This window comes from Setaria italica, chromosome IV (genome assembly GCF_000263155.2).
Source record: "Setaria italica strain Yugu1 chromosome IV, Setaria_italica_v2.0, whole genome shotgun sequence".
Lineage (NCBI taxonomy): Eukaryota > Viridiplantae > Streptophyta > Magnoliopsida > Poales > Poaceae > Setaria > Setaria italica.
The window spans coordinates 21,276,132-21,293,164 of NC_028453.1; the positions used below are offsets into that span (position 1 = coordinate 21,276,132).

General features: G+C 46.5%; 1 protein-coding gene across 1 annotated transcript; it reads left to right on the forward strand.

The window, feature by feature from the left end:
• Positions 1-11,949: 11,949 nt before the first annotated feature.
• On the forward strand, positions 11,950-12,852 carry LOC111257067 (putative nuclease HARBI1). Its single transcript, XM_022826099.1, has one exon. It carries the CDS (start codon positions 11,950-11,952, stop codon positions 12,850-12,852), a length of 903 nt encoding a protein of 300 aa, XP_022681834.1.
• The last annotated feature ends 4,181 nt before the right edge of the window (positions 12,853-17,033 follow it).

A 17,033-nucleotide genomic window follows, 5' to 3' on the forward strand; every position in this document is an offset into this window, starting at 1 on the left:
AGGCGTGAATGTTTGGTAAGACACGTCCCATCGGAAGTGGAAAAGGTAATAAATAAAGGGGGTGCCGCGAAGGACAGTCAAAGGAGGCATTAAATGTTTGTACAAGAACTGCCAGTACTTTTACAGGTCACCCAGAAGGGCATTGATAGCTGCGACCGCTCGGCGCCGGATCTGATCGGCAGAGTCCAGGACCCGTTGGTCATCCTCTGCCGATCTGGGGACTTCTGACATGTGGCGGTGGAGTCTGAGGGCTTCGTGAGCCAGGTGCTGCCTCTCCCGTTTCAGATCGGCAATGACGGAAGGGAGTTCTTGAAGCCTCTTCTCTTCGGCATCTATTGCTCTGGTCACCTGCTCCATCTCCTTGGCAAGCTCTGCCCTTCGGCGTTTTAGGCGATCTATCGTGCCAACGATCCCTGGGCGAGAGTCTTCTAGAAAGTGAATCTGTTGATGCACCTCTTGAGCTTGACGCTTGTACGTGTCTTCTTCTTCACGAGTCTTGGTCAGCTTGGCGCAATCGGCCATGTGGCGCAGGGCCCTAAAGACCGGAATCCTCATCGACTCGATGTATGCGGCCAGCGCCAAGGCCTCTTCCGCTTCTTCTGGTACTCGCCCGCTGACGTCACCAAAAAGTTGCCGAATCAGCGAGGCATCTTCTACTAATCGACCGATGTCCTCTTGAAGAAGGGATCGGATGCTTGCGAGTTTGGCACGGACGTCATCAGGAACAGAGCTCAAGGTGACCTGGCGAGAGGCGACTTCCTCGTCATCGGAGAGTACGACCGCAAACGAGAAAAGGCTGTTGTTGGGGGTGTCCTATTCCTGAAAAATAATAAGCCAAGAAGAAAAACAAATCAACCGATGATGATAGCAAATCGGCCGAGTAAGGGTGAAAAGTCTATTACCTCCTTGAAACGGATTTCTTCAAACTGTGTTTGAGAGGCCGTTATCCTCGATTCAGGGGCCGGTATCATTGGTTCGCCAGAAGTAGAAGACTCCACCATGATTGGTGCTTTGCTCGGGCCAGCTTCTCGAAAGATGACCATTGGTTGGCTAGGTAGAGCGCTAAGTGTACCGGTGACCTGTGACAAAAGATTGAATAAGAATATTATCCAAATACTAGAAAAATCGGTTGAAGAGTAGTCTACCTCGGCAGATGGAAGCGTGGGCGTGTTGATGACCGATTGGGTTGCTGCCGATTGTTGTGAGTCCATAGAAGTAAGTTGTGCAGTCTAAAATAAGATGAGTCAGTATAGGGATGGCAATCGGTAGGATCAGACAACAAGTTTACCTGCATAGCCTCCACCAGTAATGATGCAGCGGCCGCTCCAGCTTGCGTGATGACTTGAGTATCCACTTCTCCAGCAGCTGGAAGGGGCAAGGCGGCCAAAGTTTCTGCCGATGTGATCATAGGATGGTCGGCCGGTTCTATACGAGTTCGTACTCAGCGACTGGTCTTCTTGGTAACCTTCTTCCGCGCCTGCTTCGATCGGCCGGCAATCACATCCACGGAAGGGGCATCATAGCCGATAAGGGGGAAGATGGTGTATGGGTGATGATCCTCTATCGGCCGGCCACTCCGACTGGACTGAAGTAACAACAAGATGTTAGTGTACATATTTAACCGCATTAATAAAGGAATGAAGATCGGCTAGGGGGAAAAATACCTCGGCGTTCGGATCGATGTTGGCTGGGTCCAAGAGATTGCAGTATGTCGATGCTGAGGCGCAGAACAGGTACTATTTCCATTCGGCCCACCATAGCTTGAATTGTTAGACAGCAAAGGGGGCTACTATCTAGTCATTCAAGTCTATGGTGCTGGAGTCTGGTATCCGATCTTGCAGCCGACTATAGTCAAGGCCCTTGGTGAGCTCATCTCTGAACTTTGCTCGGCCAATGAAGTATGCCTGAATCGGCAGTTGACCCATGCCGAATTGCCATGCTGCAACAGAGGGGTTGTAGAATTCATATGTAGGGGCATCTTTTCTTGAGAAGAAGTTGGCCGGTAAGATCCCCGGTTTAATTAACTCATCTGTAAGATCTTCGTCGAATCGGCCGGTGGTTGAGTCGAAGCAAGAAGGGAGTTCAAAGATTGGGTCATCTCTCTGATAAGGGAACCATACAGTTGCATCTTCATTGAAGCCGTTATAAAAACACCAGAAGTATTCGGCCACCTTGGTCGCAGAGTATGAGCAACCAGAGAAGGCCGATGCCGCTTCGCCGAAAGACGTACACCGGCGTCGGACAGTGAGATTCTCTTCCGATTCGACGCTGGGGAATGTCATATTTTCCACTCGCTGCTGAGAGATCTCGCTCATATACTAGTTCAGCCATAAGTTAATGAACCACCAGGGCCCACCTGGGTTTCCAATCGGCTCCCCTTGGGATAGCTTGGTGCCGATTTGGTGAAGCATGTGGTAGACTGCTCCCAGTAAGTGCTTTCCAAGAGGAACAGGAGTCCCTATTGATAGTGCTTCGGCCAGAGCTTGGGTATTGGTAGATGGACCAGCTGCTCTCCCACAGAAGAAGTGCTTCTCTAGCCACATCATCAGGAAGGCCGTATACTCTCTGTTCTCGATAGATCCGGCCCTTTTGTTGCATCTGATGAAACCTTTCCACCCGCCGATTCCCCTGGTGTCCAGCCGATGTGATGTTGCGGCTATAAGGTGGAAAGGGGTGTCCGGGGAAGAAATGTCCAGGCCGGTCAGCAAGACTACATCGGCCAATGTGGGGGTCATAAGTCCGTGTCCAAACAAGAATGCGTTGAGAGCATCGGACCAGAAGTAAGAAGCTGCCATCACTAACGGCTCATTCCGTTCCATTTGGGACAAGGACAAATCAATGCATTGGCCAATTTTGAGCTCGTCCCACTGGACCTTCTTGGAGGCGGCTATCCGCTGGTACCATTCCCTCCAACCGGGAGTTTCGTTCGGCCAAGACCTAAAGGTACCCGACCAGTGATCTAGGTCCATAGTTGATTGTTTGAAGGGGATCCTATGGGTTTCCAAATTGATTTAAGTCAGTTGGATCTGGATTTCCCATGGGCCCGAGGCAGATAAGGCCGAGGCTTTCTGTAAGGCGAATGGTGATGCAATGCCTAACTGCCTAAAAAAGAAAAAGGGGGTGCGAGGGTAAGAAATAGATCTAAGGTAAATGCATTACTAATAAAGGAAAGTTTCGGTAATGACCTCCGGGATGAAGCTCCTCGTAATCGGCGGAGTCGCCGGTGCAACTGCAGATGATGAAGCTGCCAATGGGATCTCAGATGAAGATTCAGCTTTCGCCGATGGAGCTCCTTCTTCCGTCAATGGAGCCACCGCTATCGCTTCTCGAATCTCCGCCGAAGGCGCCATTTCTGGAGCTTCGCGCGTTTGTGAGGTGTCTGAAGGTGCCACCATTGGAAAAGTAGGAGGGAATGCGAAGGGAAGGAGGCGCTGGAGAATTGGAGGATTGAGGAAAGTGTTGGAGGGAGAAGAAAGTCTGTGCACTGAAGAAGAAGGACGTGAGCTCGTAGGGAGTACGGGATGTGCTGATATTTAAAGAAGGTCTGAGAAGGGGTAAAAGCGGAATTTTTACCGCGCCGGCGTTTCGAGTTTTTCGGGAGTAGTGGTTGTCGTGGGCGCCCGTTTCAAAAAGATTGCAATCATCAGGTTGGAGATCGCGAAATGGAAGGATATTTTCATGGTGTCTGTTTTGGACGGGAAGTTGAAAAGAATTTCGAAGTAAAGACTATGTTTTACTCCGAAACTGGGGGGCATGTGTTGACGCCAGATTTTGACACGAGTAAAATCGGCGTTAGGAGAAGAAGAGATTGGAAGATGCGGCGAGATACAAGGGCGATGATTGGAAATTGGCCGATTGGTGCTACAGTCAAGGATCGGCCAATTGATGCTACAGTCGAGGATCGGCCGATTGATCCTTGGAGTTCCGCCTCGCCCGACCCCTGAGGCTTGGGATCAAACGTGCCCGACCCTCCAAGGGAGCATCTCCGCCTCGCCCGACCCCTGGGGTTTGGGATCGGACGCGCCCGACCCTCCAAGGGAGGATCTCCGCCTCGCCCGACCCCTGGGGTTTGGGATCGGACGCGCCCAACCCTCCAAGGGAGGATCTCCGCCTCGCCCGACCCCTGAGGTTTGGGATCGGATGCGCCCGACCCTCTAAAGGAGGATCTCCGCCTCGTCCGACCTTAGTCCCCAGAGTCGGGATGAGTCTGAGCCCTCGACGTGTGGGTCTTGATCGGTTACCCCCTTGCGAAAGAGGTGATCAGCCGTTTAGGAGGTTAGAATAGTTGGGCCGATGTGGGCTTAAAAAGGATTATGAAGATGAAGAAGGGGTCAGCCCATGAAGCGTGTGAAAATAGTACGAATCGTACTTGTAAATATTCGTTTTCCGTTTAAACTTAGGGATAGAGTTCTAGTCTTCTAGTCGGATAGGGAGTCGTTTGTACAGGGCTATAAATAGCCACCCTTATGGATCTGTAATCATAATCAACTCAATACAACAAACTACTTTTTCCTCGTACTTACTTTCAAGCAGGCGACTTCGCAAACACTTTTTCTCCTTTTTCACGAGTTCGTACGGGTTGGCGGGGCTGCATCAACTTGACCTCCGGCCAATCTTGTAAGTTCTGTTTATCGAGTAATTTCTAAGCTTTAACTTCGGGCGCATCGCTGTCATTTCATTTAGATTTATTTACCAGTTATTGATATTTACTAGAATTCTAGGTCTTACCTGTTGTTCTAGTTTTATCACCAGTTATCCAGCTAAGAATCAGTATTTTCGGCTTTTCTTGTATTTTGCTGTTTAATTTACCTATTTCATGCATAGCCGATCAGATCTGTTCCTAGTGTTGCTATCGTAGCGTTGTTTAGATTACTCTAGTAGTTTTCTTTATAAACGTTGCCTGGTAATCTGTTGCATCATAGCCGATTTCCTTATTACTGCAAATCAGCCGATTCGCTGATAAGCCTTCTCAAGATCGGAATCTTAGCCGATCGCAACCTCTGGGAACTGACACGTTTATTTCCTTGCCAATCAACAGGTCAGATTGGCTGGCACGCCGCGCGAACCGCACCAGGGCGATCACCCGAACAGGATTTAAGCAGATTCTCCCGGGTCGTGTGTCCGACGCTGGGAATTCGATCAGTGATTTCTAGCGCCAACACCCGGTAACCTACTCGGGGGCTACCAACTCAGGGGATGCCGATGCCAATGTTGCTCGCTCGGAGGCTGTTGTCTCCGGGTTCGAAAGCGGCACCCCCACAGGCAACTCTTCAATAACCACGACACTAACAACTGCGTCTTTGGCAATTGCGACTACTTCACCAGAAGTAGCCTCATCACCCCCGATAGTCAAGTCGTCAGCCTATCCAACCGACTAACATCATCAGCGTTCTACAAAGAAATAACTTTCTAAAAAAGTACTCGAATACACGACTATGTACCTTGGCACTCTGTGACCCCTTGGGGGTCAAACTCGATAAAGAAATAGGCTGAACAGCACCTTTCTTTTGAACTACTCGCCATTTCTTGGCAGGAGGAGAAGGATCATCGTTAGTGTCAACCACAGCAATCTCCCTACCCTCAGACGGTGGCAAGAAGCCGAAAAGCACCCGAGACTACAAGCCAATAATTATTACTCGAAAAAGTGTTACCATGCCTTGACTACACAAATTAAGCAAAGGAACATACCTTTGTTGGTCCATACCAACTATCAAATTGACGAAGAACTCCTGGAAATACTGATACCCCCTGATAGTTCTTGAATAACTTCCCCAACAATGCCTCAACATCATCATTAGATATGTCATCAGGGGACATCCGCGACGGGTCATCAAAACCCAAGTACTCCGAGCCTGAGCGAGCTCGTTGTTGCAAAGGCTGAACCCTCCGCTTGAGAAAACTGGCGTCCACATTGATGCCAGTCAAGCCCAACGACTTCAACTCGGCAATCTGAGTCAGCAGGTTAGCAATTTCAGGGGTGTCCTCGGGCTCGCTATCCCAATTATCCGCATGCTTTGGAGCATGACCAGTGACCACTAGCAAGACAGGATCATGATTCCCAACATAAAACCATCTTTTTTTCCAGTCGCCATGAGAGTCAGGCAGGACATTCGAGATAAGCACTCGAGTTCCTCAGCTGAAACCCAGCCCCTCCAAACACCTCTGTCCTAGTTGCACTGGGTTGCGGCTTATAGCGAAACAACTTTCTAAAAAGATCAAGACTAGGAGGGATACCTAGTTACACCTCACACAAGTGTACAAAGATAGCCATATGGAGCACACCATTGGGATTCAAGTGAACTAACTGAAGGTTGTAGTACCCGAGAATACCTCTGAAGAAGTCAAAGGTGGGCACTGTTACTCCTCTCTCAACGAAATGTGTTAGCATGACTGTCTCCTTCGGGTGCTCCTCAAACTGCCATGCATTCCCAAATGCAGGCCTCCACTCGAGTTCAAGTTTTGGTTGAAGAAGCTTTACGTCAACCAAACCCTGGACCGCTGGTTCCTTCATCACAGAGTGCTGCTAGGTGATCCCAGGCGGCGGCGATGTAGTCTGATTTGTTGGACCACACTTTGGTGCCGGTAGCGCGAGCTCTTTGCCTTTCTTGGATTTAGATCTCACCTTACTGGTGGCCACGGCTTCACCCTGGGTTTCCTCCGATTTCTTCCCCATCTTCTTGACGCGCATCAGTCAGTCTCAGGAAGGGTGGAGGAGGAGCGACAGCAGATCTCCCTCAAGGGTAAGGACAAGGCAACAATGGCAGTGGCGGTGCAAGGAAGAGTGGCGGCTCTAGATGCACAGGAAAGGGGCGCAAAAAATAGATCTGCTAAAAATGACGTACCACTAATCACCATTGGGCCTCCCTGTTATATCTACATCACCTCCGGATTCCAAGCATCAATCAAGCAACGGTCAGATATAAATACCATTTACCACCATAATTTCCAATGAATACTCTAACCAAAGGTTTGACCCCTTCATCGACTGCAAGTAATCACCTAAGTGCTCGGGGGCTGCGGATACCGTACCCGCTGGATAAAGTTTTCTTTTTTCTGAAGACTACATAAGTGAGAGCGAAGTCACAGATTTGACCCTCAGCCTGATTCTTCGATTCAACCTAAGGCTCGGGGGCTACTCCATATGGAGTACGATTGTCATCGCACTACCATATAAAAAAAGTTTCAAGGAAAAGGTTACTCAAACATCGAGGATGCTGAGAGTACCTTCCAGTCACGCGACAACACTAGTACTCGAAGGATTGGCCGCGTCTACAACTTAGAAAGCACCAAGGAGAACTCGAGCGACGTCCTCAAGTACCCGGAGCTATTCCTCTCAACTACAAAGTACTCGGGGGCTTGTCGGGCATACATCCCCAGGACCACGAGTAGGCCTTGTACGGCCCAATCAGTGACGTACTCGGACGAGATTAGGATATGGGAGGCTACACCGCAGGGTAGCATAGCCTCCATGGACTCCTGAAAACTAGTTGGAATAGACAAGGAAACTACTCTACTGATTAGGAGTAGAACTCTATAACCATGTTCGACTAAGACTCCACCCTGTAACCCTACTCCCCCGACTATATAAGGGCAGGCAGGGATCCCCTCAAAACAGGGGCTAAGAAGTTCAATACAATCAACACACAGGATGTAGGGTATTACACAATCTAGCAGCCCGAACCTGTCTAAATCATGTTCCTTGCATCACCATCGACTCCTTGATTCTCGACGACACCCACCGCACAAAAGACCACCTAGGGTACCCCCTAGGCGGGTTGCCGGTCTAAAACACCAACACGTGGTGCCGGCAAGTCTCTTGCAGTAGTGTACGTCGTGTCTAAAAAACATACATAATTCATGTCTCAGTGCTAGTGCTATCTCAGCACTTTCAAGAGGTCACAGGTTCGAGCCTTGCTATGGACACTCTTTCCTTTTTGTTTTTCTTCCTTTTTTTATCTTAGACTAACATAACAGTGAATTCTGAATGGTAAATATGTTGGAATCAAATTGAAAGTATAAACCAAAGCGGCATAATCAGATGGCATGTCAAGTCATTCATCACAACAAAGTTCACAATCATCATCGTTACTTATCATAATTTGCCAAATAGTACCATCAGCTACCAAAATCAATGCACAATCCCACTTCTCAACCATCTACCTTAGCAATAACAACAAACATCGCAACAGCAACAAGCCGCAGACATCACAGCAGCAACATGTTTCATAAGATGGCATGTCATAGCCATTCATCATTACAAAGTTCATAATCATCATTAATAGCTATCATAATTTGCCAGATAGTATCATCAGCTACCAAAATACAAGCATGATCCCACCTCTCAACCATCTACCTAGCAATAACAACAAACATCATATTATGCCTTGTCATCGTCCCTGAATGACCTTATATTTGTGGCCTGCAGCAGCGATTGCTTGAACTTCTTCACCCCATTGGTGGCTTGATCCAGGTGTCCCTTCACCTTCTGCAGCTCAACAGCAGTCACTTCAAGCTCCATGTTAGCCTTTGTGCATTCTTCCTTCCATATCCTTGTTGCGTCATTTTCAGCTTTCAGATTCCTGTTACCATTTCCCATTTTTAGGTGAGACATCACTGCATCATGTCTAATTTCTTCCTCATGTTCATCAGCTCATTGGTTGTCTCCCCAAAGTGTCGCTTCATCATGTGCATCTCATAGATTGTGTCATTGGCCTCCATCTTAGCAATTCTGAATTATTCTTCCCACGACCTTGCTTCCTCTTCAGCTTTTTCGTTCATTTTTATCAGCCTGACCAGAATACCTTTAGTCCTAGCATCCCATTCAGGATCAGCCCACTTAAACGCCGCGCATTTAACCCATTCAGGCTGCAGACACCAATTACATTCATACAATTCGCCATTTACCATACTAACATCAACGGTACAAGCAAGGTTTATTAGAATTAAAATAAGTTATCGTTTACCTCGCAGCAGGATGCATAGCAGCGCCCAGGGTTGTCAAATATCCAATCATACTTCACATGAAGAGGAAACTTGTGCTCGCACTTATTTTTAGGATGCACAACGATAACATTAGGCGACGGCGATCTAGTGCGATTAGTGACTCCAGGTTCATCTGGAAGCTAATAAAATACAAGAACCTATCAAATTATAAACTAACTGCATCACCAAAGTCATCGTAACTTGAAAAATTAATGTTTAGCTTTGCACTTCATAAACTATAGTCTATCAACTTCTAACACCAATCGAAATGCAAATCTAAGGGTACGACGAAACCGGAATCTAGTCTCTTCAACCCAGATTCCCAAATCCAGAAATACCCTTCCCTAGGATGATAGGAGAAAGTAGCAGCACAAACCAGGGGACTGACCTGACCGTACCTCCTCCTCCTCCCGTTGCCTCTAGAAGCTGCCATTCCCGCCACTAGCCGTTGTAGATCTACACACTAACGTTAGCTCTAGTCTTTGCCATAGCCAATAGGAGCGTGATGCCGGCGAGTCTCTTGCAGTAGTGTATGCCATATCGAGAAATGAGAAATATCTAGCCAATGCTTGGGCCTGCAACTAGCATGTGGACCACACTTATTAGAAGCAAGATATATAAAATGTATCCTATCTAAAAAATATACATAGTTCATAACTAGTAGTGCTGTCTCAGCACAATCAAGAGGTCACAGGTTCAAGCCTTGCTATGGACACTCATTCCTTTTAATTTTTCTTCCTTTTTTTCATCTCAAACTAACATAACTTACCAAAAATTCTGCCACCAACTCACCTAAAACTTACATGTGCGATCCAGTTGCAGTAATGAATTCCCCTTCGATCGGTAACAGGTTCGACCCACGGGAGGAGCATGTTTTCCATTTTATTTTACCGCCCTATTTATCAGCTTCAACTTACATGTGGGACCCTAGTTGGTTTATGACGTTTTCGCGGACCTTATATCGTCACAAAACCACCATGAAAAAGCAAGTGATGATTTCTTTTTGGCTACAGTGGCAACTTTTCTGATATTCCATAAATTTATCACTAAATTTGCTCGGATATGAAACTTTATGACGTTTTCAGCCAGAAATGTCATAGATATATGACGAGAACAAATGTGTCATAAAATTTTCATCATAGATCGACACATTTCTTGTAGTGATAACTTCGCGAAGTTATATTCTTATTGGACTTCCAATACCTAAGATAGTACGTGAAGGTGCTCCATCTCCCTCAACCCCCAACCTTCCATGTACATGAGACACCGCCTCCTCCTCCTCATGGCCCAGTGCGCCGCCCGCCTCGCGCGTGTGCCACATCGATCCCGCACATGTTGCTAGCCTTGCTCGTGTGCACTGCCGGTCTTGTTGCCTCCCCCCTGGAACCGCAGTCGTCGGCCACATCATGACTGTCTCTGTTGCCGCCACTGCCTATTGCTTCCACCGAGAAATGGTCTACAATTTATTTTTAAAATGTTGATCTAAGTTTCGGCAAATATTGAATGCATTCTTCAAAATATGTGGTTCAAAATGTTGAAGGTAGTGTTGTTCACCATGTTGATATACAATTTAAAAAAATGTTGAATCTAATCTTTTAAAACGTTGGATCTAATTTACTGAAATATTGAATCTAGATATATAATTTGGATCCAATGGACTTTAAAATTATATTCCTTAACGAACTTCCACCAAGTTATATAGGACCTCCGGGAGCGGAGAACAGATCGGATGCTCCAGCTGCTTCGGGTGCTCCCGTGCACCCGAGCACTGGCGTTGGATGCACGATGGACGGATCAGATGCGCACATTTTTTTGATGGCAGGTTTCATTCGTGAAAAGTGCAGGGTTGAAATGTAAAGTGCATCAATCTAAATTGTGCATTTAATCCGTTCGTTGTGCATCTGGTCGGATGCACGAGAGCACCCGAAGCAGCTGGAACACCTGTTCTTTCCAGAGCATGGGGCCGGTGTGCATCCGCGAAACGCATAAGAGCAACTCCAACACATTCCCAAAAAATTCTTCCCCAAAACGAGGTATTGGGGTCTATGCTAAAAAAAATTTTCCTAAAAAATATATCAGCCCACAGCAGATCGCTAAAAACTACTCCCCAATAATTTAAAAGAGGCCACGTCATCGGATTGAGCCCATTTAGTATCCGTTAATTTTTTTTCTCCAGTACCGGAGCCCGTCAAAAATCTCCGGTACCCTATCACGCCGCTGCCCCGCACGGACGCCGCCAGCCCCCTGTGCGCACGGTGAACAGCTTTGGCACAGGGGTGAATAGCTCTGGCAGCCCCTGTGCAGGATTCCTGGTGCTTCCTACGTCCACGTCCTCCTGCGCTGGATGAAGGTAATGATTAGGCATCATTTGTTTTTTGTTTTTTTTGCGTCACATGCTATAATGAGGATTCTGTCGTAACGAGGTTTTTTAGCCGCCAATACCTAGGATAAACAGTTGCTTTGATCTCCAACTATAATTCGAGATAGGTGAAAGGGAATTGCTATGAATCGACGAAGCTTTCCGATGCATCTAGTGTTGGATTCGTCGTCAGATGATGACAATGATGATTTCTTAATCTCTATTACTCATGTGGCCGTGAATGCGAATGAGTCCGATGATGAAACAAAACATCGTGGTTCTATCATAGGTCATCAAGTACTTCAGCGAGATAGACAGATAGAGCATCAGAGGTTGTATCAAGATTATTTTTCAGATGATCCTACGTACGGACATAGTTATTTCAGATGACGGTATGTAAACAATAGATTTATTTGGACCATTTTTAAAAAAAATCATATTATACATGTGTCCCATTACTCTTGACATGCAGGTTTCGAATGAGGCGTACACTGTTTGTACGCATATGGAATGCCGTAGAGCAACATGATGAATATTTTGTTCAGAAAAGAAACGCTGCCGGTGTGCTTGGCCTTTCTAGTCTGCAAAAGATTACCGCAGCATTTTGGATGTTAACTTATGGAGTAGCAGCTGATGCTACAGATGATTATATCCGTATTGGTGAGAGTACTGCTATTGAGAGTCTGAGAAAGTTTGTCAGTGCTGTTGTTGAGATTTTTGGAGATGAGTACTTGAGATCACCTAATGAAGATGATACTGCTAGATTACTTGCCATTGGAGAGAGTAGAGGTTTTCCTGGTATGCTTGGGTCGATTGATTGTATGCATTGGAGGTGGAAAAATTGTCCTTCGGCATGGCAAGGTATGTATACCGGGCATGTGCATGAGCCTACAATTATACTTGAAGCTGTTGCAGATAAAGATCTTTGGATTTGGCATGCTTTCTTTGGGATGCCTGGTTCCCACAACGACATCAACGTTTTGCACCGGTCTTCTTTATTCGCACGGCTAGCTGAAGGTCAAGCTCCAAAGGTGAATTATACCATTAATAATAATGAATATACAATGGGTTATTATCTTGCTGATGGCTTATATCCCTCGTGGGCTACAATTGTGAATAGTATACCTGAACCACAAGGTAGCAAGAAGAAATATTTTGCAACTGCCCAAGAAGCTTGTAGGAAGGACGTGGAACGAGCATTTGGGGTTTTACAGTCTCGTTTCGCTATCGTTAGGGGGGCAGCTCGATTTTGGGATCAAGACACCATCGGACAAATCATGAGGGCTTGTGTCATTATGCACAACATGATAGTTGAGAATGAGCGCGATGAGGGAGATGATTTAAATTATGATGGGGTGGGTGAAAAGGTGAATATTTCTCACGATGAAACACCTGAACTTGAGGAGTTTATTAAAAATTACAGGGATATAAGGGACAAAGATATTCACAATCAGCTTCAAGATGACCTCATTGAGCATCTGTGGCAACATCATCCAGACCTCTACAAATGATTGTCTATAGTTCATAGTAATTGTCCGGATTTTTTGCTACGTTATGCTTCAATAATTTTTGTTACGTTATAATTTTTTTAGTTTAAGATAAACCATACAGACATACATAATTCTCTTTCAATAATTGTTACTTTCATAGGCATTCAGTCTCCATGTATTGCTTCTCCAGTGCCAAGTAAATGCGCTACACATCATCCGGTCAATCGGCACTAAACCAAACAAGCCTTGTGATAAGGACATGCTTACGATGCTCAAAATAAGTCCCAGTCTTTCACGGTACTAGCAGCAAATACTTTCACCGAGTATTTATTTTCAAAAATAGCACAGGCACAAGACCATATCCATGCACTCACGGCAATTAAATTGACATTAATTTATCTCACCAACCACTCACAGAGCGATAGACATATAATAGCTGAGTAAATAGGTTCCAAAGTGAATAAAATAAGTCTGTAGTTGGAAAATAGTTCCTAAATCAACAAAACACAAACATGATAGTAATTAAGCACTAGGCATAGATAGTTGGCTCATGATCTCAGCCCGCAAGGACATGTAGTATTTCTTTTATTCATCTGGCATGGTAGTAAGGTCCATGGTCATAATCCTCTCTTCATCCCTCCTTTTCTGCAACTGGACCTCCTGGCTCCTCAGCTCAATAAGTAGTTTTTCATTTGCAACTCGATCCTGTTCAAGAGCAAATGCTTTGTTTAACCTCTCCTCTTTTTTTAGCTCCTTCTCCCCATCAATTTATTTCTTCTATACCCACATATTTTCTAAGGTTGTTGTCACACTTTTTTTCTTCTCTTGTAGCAGTGCTGCTTTTGCCTTCTTCTTACCAATTGGCCTTGTCAGTGCATTATCTTCTATGCCTTGAACCTCACCTTCTCCTAATTCACTTGGTAAACTTGCACTTGGGCCAGCATTTGAGCTTGTCTTCTGCTTCTTGTTAGATGTTTTACCAACAGCCAATTCATCAATTTTAGCAAGCCATTTTGGTTGTGTTCTCAGCTTATTCCAGCAATGCATGAACTGGAATGCTTTTTGATGTTCGTCTTCAGACTTGTACAAAGCACATGCCTCTGCAACCTGCACACACCAACATCCAAGGGATATTCATATATGATATATAAACATAAAGTACTGCTTGCATGAATATATGAACTCCTGTGTCCAATTGGTGGTAGCATGGCCGGTGGCTGCAACTGGTTCAATTTCAGTTGAACTCCTGTGTCCAACTGAATATTTATGTACTGCAATTGGTTCTCTACAATAGATTTGAATGCAACTAACTCTTGTCTTGTTATTAAGTTTATGCGTAATTCAATTTCAGACTATGCCTGGTTTCTGAGTATGAATTGAACAAGGGATATTCATATATGATATATAAAAATAAAATAGTCGAAATAAAACCTGGTACTGCATAGTGAGTAAAGTACCTTATCTTGTATTGTAGTACCACTCTGACGTCTTAACTCAATTCGTGATAGACATCCACAAAATTTGTTCACACATTTTTGTATGGTCTCCCACCGATGCATGAGCGAATTCATGGTACGCGTAGAGGGGCACGTCTTGTGTTCATTGAAGTACTCATATATACGAGACCAATACTTGGCACCTTTTTGATCTTTGCCTACGACCGGATCCAAGCTTACATTCAGCCACCTAGAAACCAAAACCTCATCTTCGTGGTCACTGAAATTCTTGGATCTCTTATGGTTTGGCCTCGCGGAAGGAGCTGCTGGAACTTCTTCAATTGCCTGGGACTGTTGGTCAACATATGTGTTGCTATAATTATGAAAATCCCCTTAATTGGTTTCATCCATCATCATGTTGGAAAAATATCCATTTCCTGCAAGCATTTAATCACTGATAAGCTGATGAACAGAGGTAATTATAATTTATTTTTGAGAATGATCCAAAGAGTTCTAACTTGCTACAAGAAAAATCCCAGTGAGGGGGCAACAGTTACAGCGTTGTCTCATACAACTATCTCAGCATGGATAAAAGCATCAAATCAAGCATCAAATCAAGCAGATACATTTACATCTAGAAATGTCAAATGTTCCCCATCAATCAGCAAGCGATAATGTTCCTGGAAAAAAATGGACAGACAGCTAGTTCATGGAACATGTTCTCTCTAGGAACATTGAAGCCTGCAATCATATATGTACTTACATCTCTGCATGTTACTAATAGAATTAGTATTTAGAAATCATTTTTTTATGCAAAGCATTTACGAAATCTGGAAATGACATCAGCAAATACATTGGATGCTTCCATTTTTTCCCACAATTCAGGAAATGCTCATTTTGTCTGTCATGAAGCAGTAGATTACTTGCTTCAGCCTTTGTTTTCCTTGAATTCCAATGACAGGAGCTTCTTGATCAGCTCCCTGTGCCATTCGCAGGACGACTGTACTGAACCGGAACATCTTTTAAGAGCTTGTTGCCTAGAAAGGAGTTATGTAACTAACTGATCATGAAGAGCAACTGTTCTTACTCACTTTAGATAAAGCTAACTGGGGATTGTGCATGAATGCCATGTTCCTATCTATATAGTAATATTACCATATACTGCCCAATAATCAGTTCCCTCAAAAAAGAAAACTGCCCGATAATCTGTTCCCTCAAAGAAGAAAACTGCCAATTGTAGCACTGCAATGCCCAGCTTACAATTCTACTTGTCTCACATTGGACATGGTATCTTTAGAAAGTTTGTAAGAGCTAGCTTTGCTAAATGGAAAAATTCTCTTGTTCAGGGACAATGCACAGCATTTCAGATAATGCACAGCATCAAGCATCAAGCACATAGGCCAGCACTCAGCATTTCAGATGCACCATAAAGGTAATGCACAGCATCAAGCACATAGTAACATCAGCAGCTCAGGGAAGACTAGTACAAGAACTACAAGATATGACGGGTAACGTAAGGCTTAAGACTTTCAGCACGAAAGTACAGCCACCATTTTCAACTAATTAGATGCTAACTTGGCTACAGCAGCAATTACAACCGAACAGCTTCAAGATAAACTTAAAACATGAATTTGATTGATGAATTTCTACAAAATATGAGAACCATACCGTTCAGAAAAGTGTTGCCATCGGCCATGTGCTCAAAAGATGCAGAGGGGGTATCGCTACCAAGGTACTGTTGCGCAAGGGGATCATCGTCGTCGCCGGCAAAGCCTACCATCGGAGGACATGGTGGTCGTCGACCCTACCCTTCACTTTGCATCTCACCTCCACCGGTCCGGCCAAGATACTCACCGCCGGCAAACTGCAAATCTTGGACACCGCCATTCCATTGGGCATTGGGGCCACCGACGGCCATGACCCGACGCATCTGCTGCCTGCCGCGCCGATCTTGAACTTGCCGGACGGGAGCACTCGACATTGGCGGAACCTTCTGCAGGCCGGGCGCCACCGCCGCTTGGGGAAGATAGGCCGGGTGTTACTGATGCTCGGGGAAGAGAGGCCAGCCACCCCTGCGGCTCGAGGAAGACAGGTGGCCGTGCGCCGCCGGCGGTCGGGGAAGTTAGGCCGCTTGGGGAAGACGGGCCTGCCACCGCCACAGCTCGGGGAAGACAGGCGGGCGCTGCCGCAGCTCGGGGACGACAGACGGGCGCCGCCGCCGGTCGGGGAAGACAGGCTGGGCCCGCGCGGGGGGCACCGGCCGGGGCGGCTCCGGCCCCCGGGCGGCCTTCGGCCGGCAGCGGCCGCGGGGCCTTCAGGCGGGCGCCGGGCGGCCTTTGGCCGAGCGCGGCCGCGGAGCCTTCGGGCGGGCGGGCGCCGGCCGGGGCGGCTCCGGGCGCCGGGCGGCCTTCGGCCGGGCGCGGGGCCGTCGGGCGGGCGGCCACCGGACGGGGAGGCGCGGCCGCGGGGAGCTTGGGGCTGGGCGCGGGCGCGGGACCTTCTGGCGGGCGGCCGCCGGTCAGCGAATCTCGGGCGCCGCCACCACTGCCTCCGCACGGGCAAATGACGCGCGCGGTAGAAAAAAAAGGTGCGCGACTGCCGATCTGGGCGCGCGAGAAAGGATTGGGGAAGGAGATGCGCTCCGGATATTTGCGGAAGAAATAGACGCGGATGCGGGTGGCTGTAAATATGCGGGAGTTTTACTGGAGCTGTTGGAGCTACTTTTTTAGCTATTTTTCCCTATTTAAGATTTTGGGGGAAGTTAAA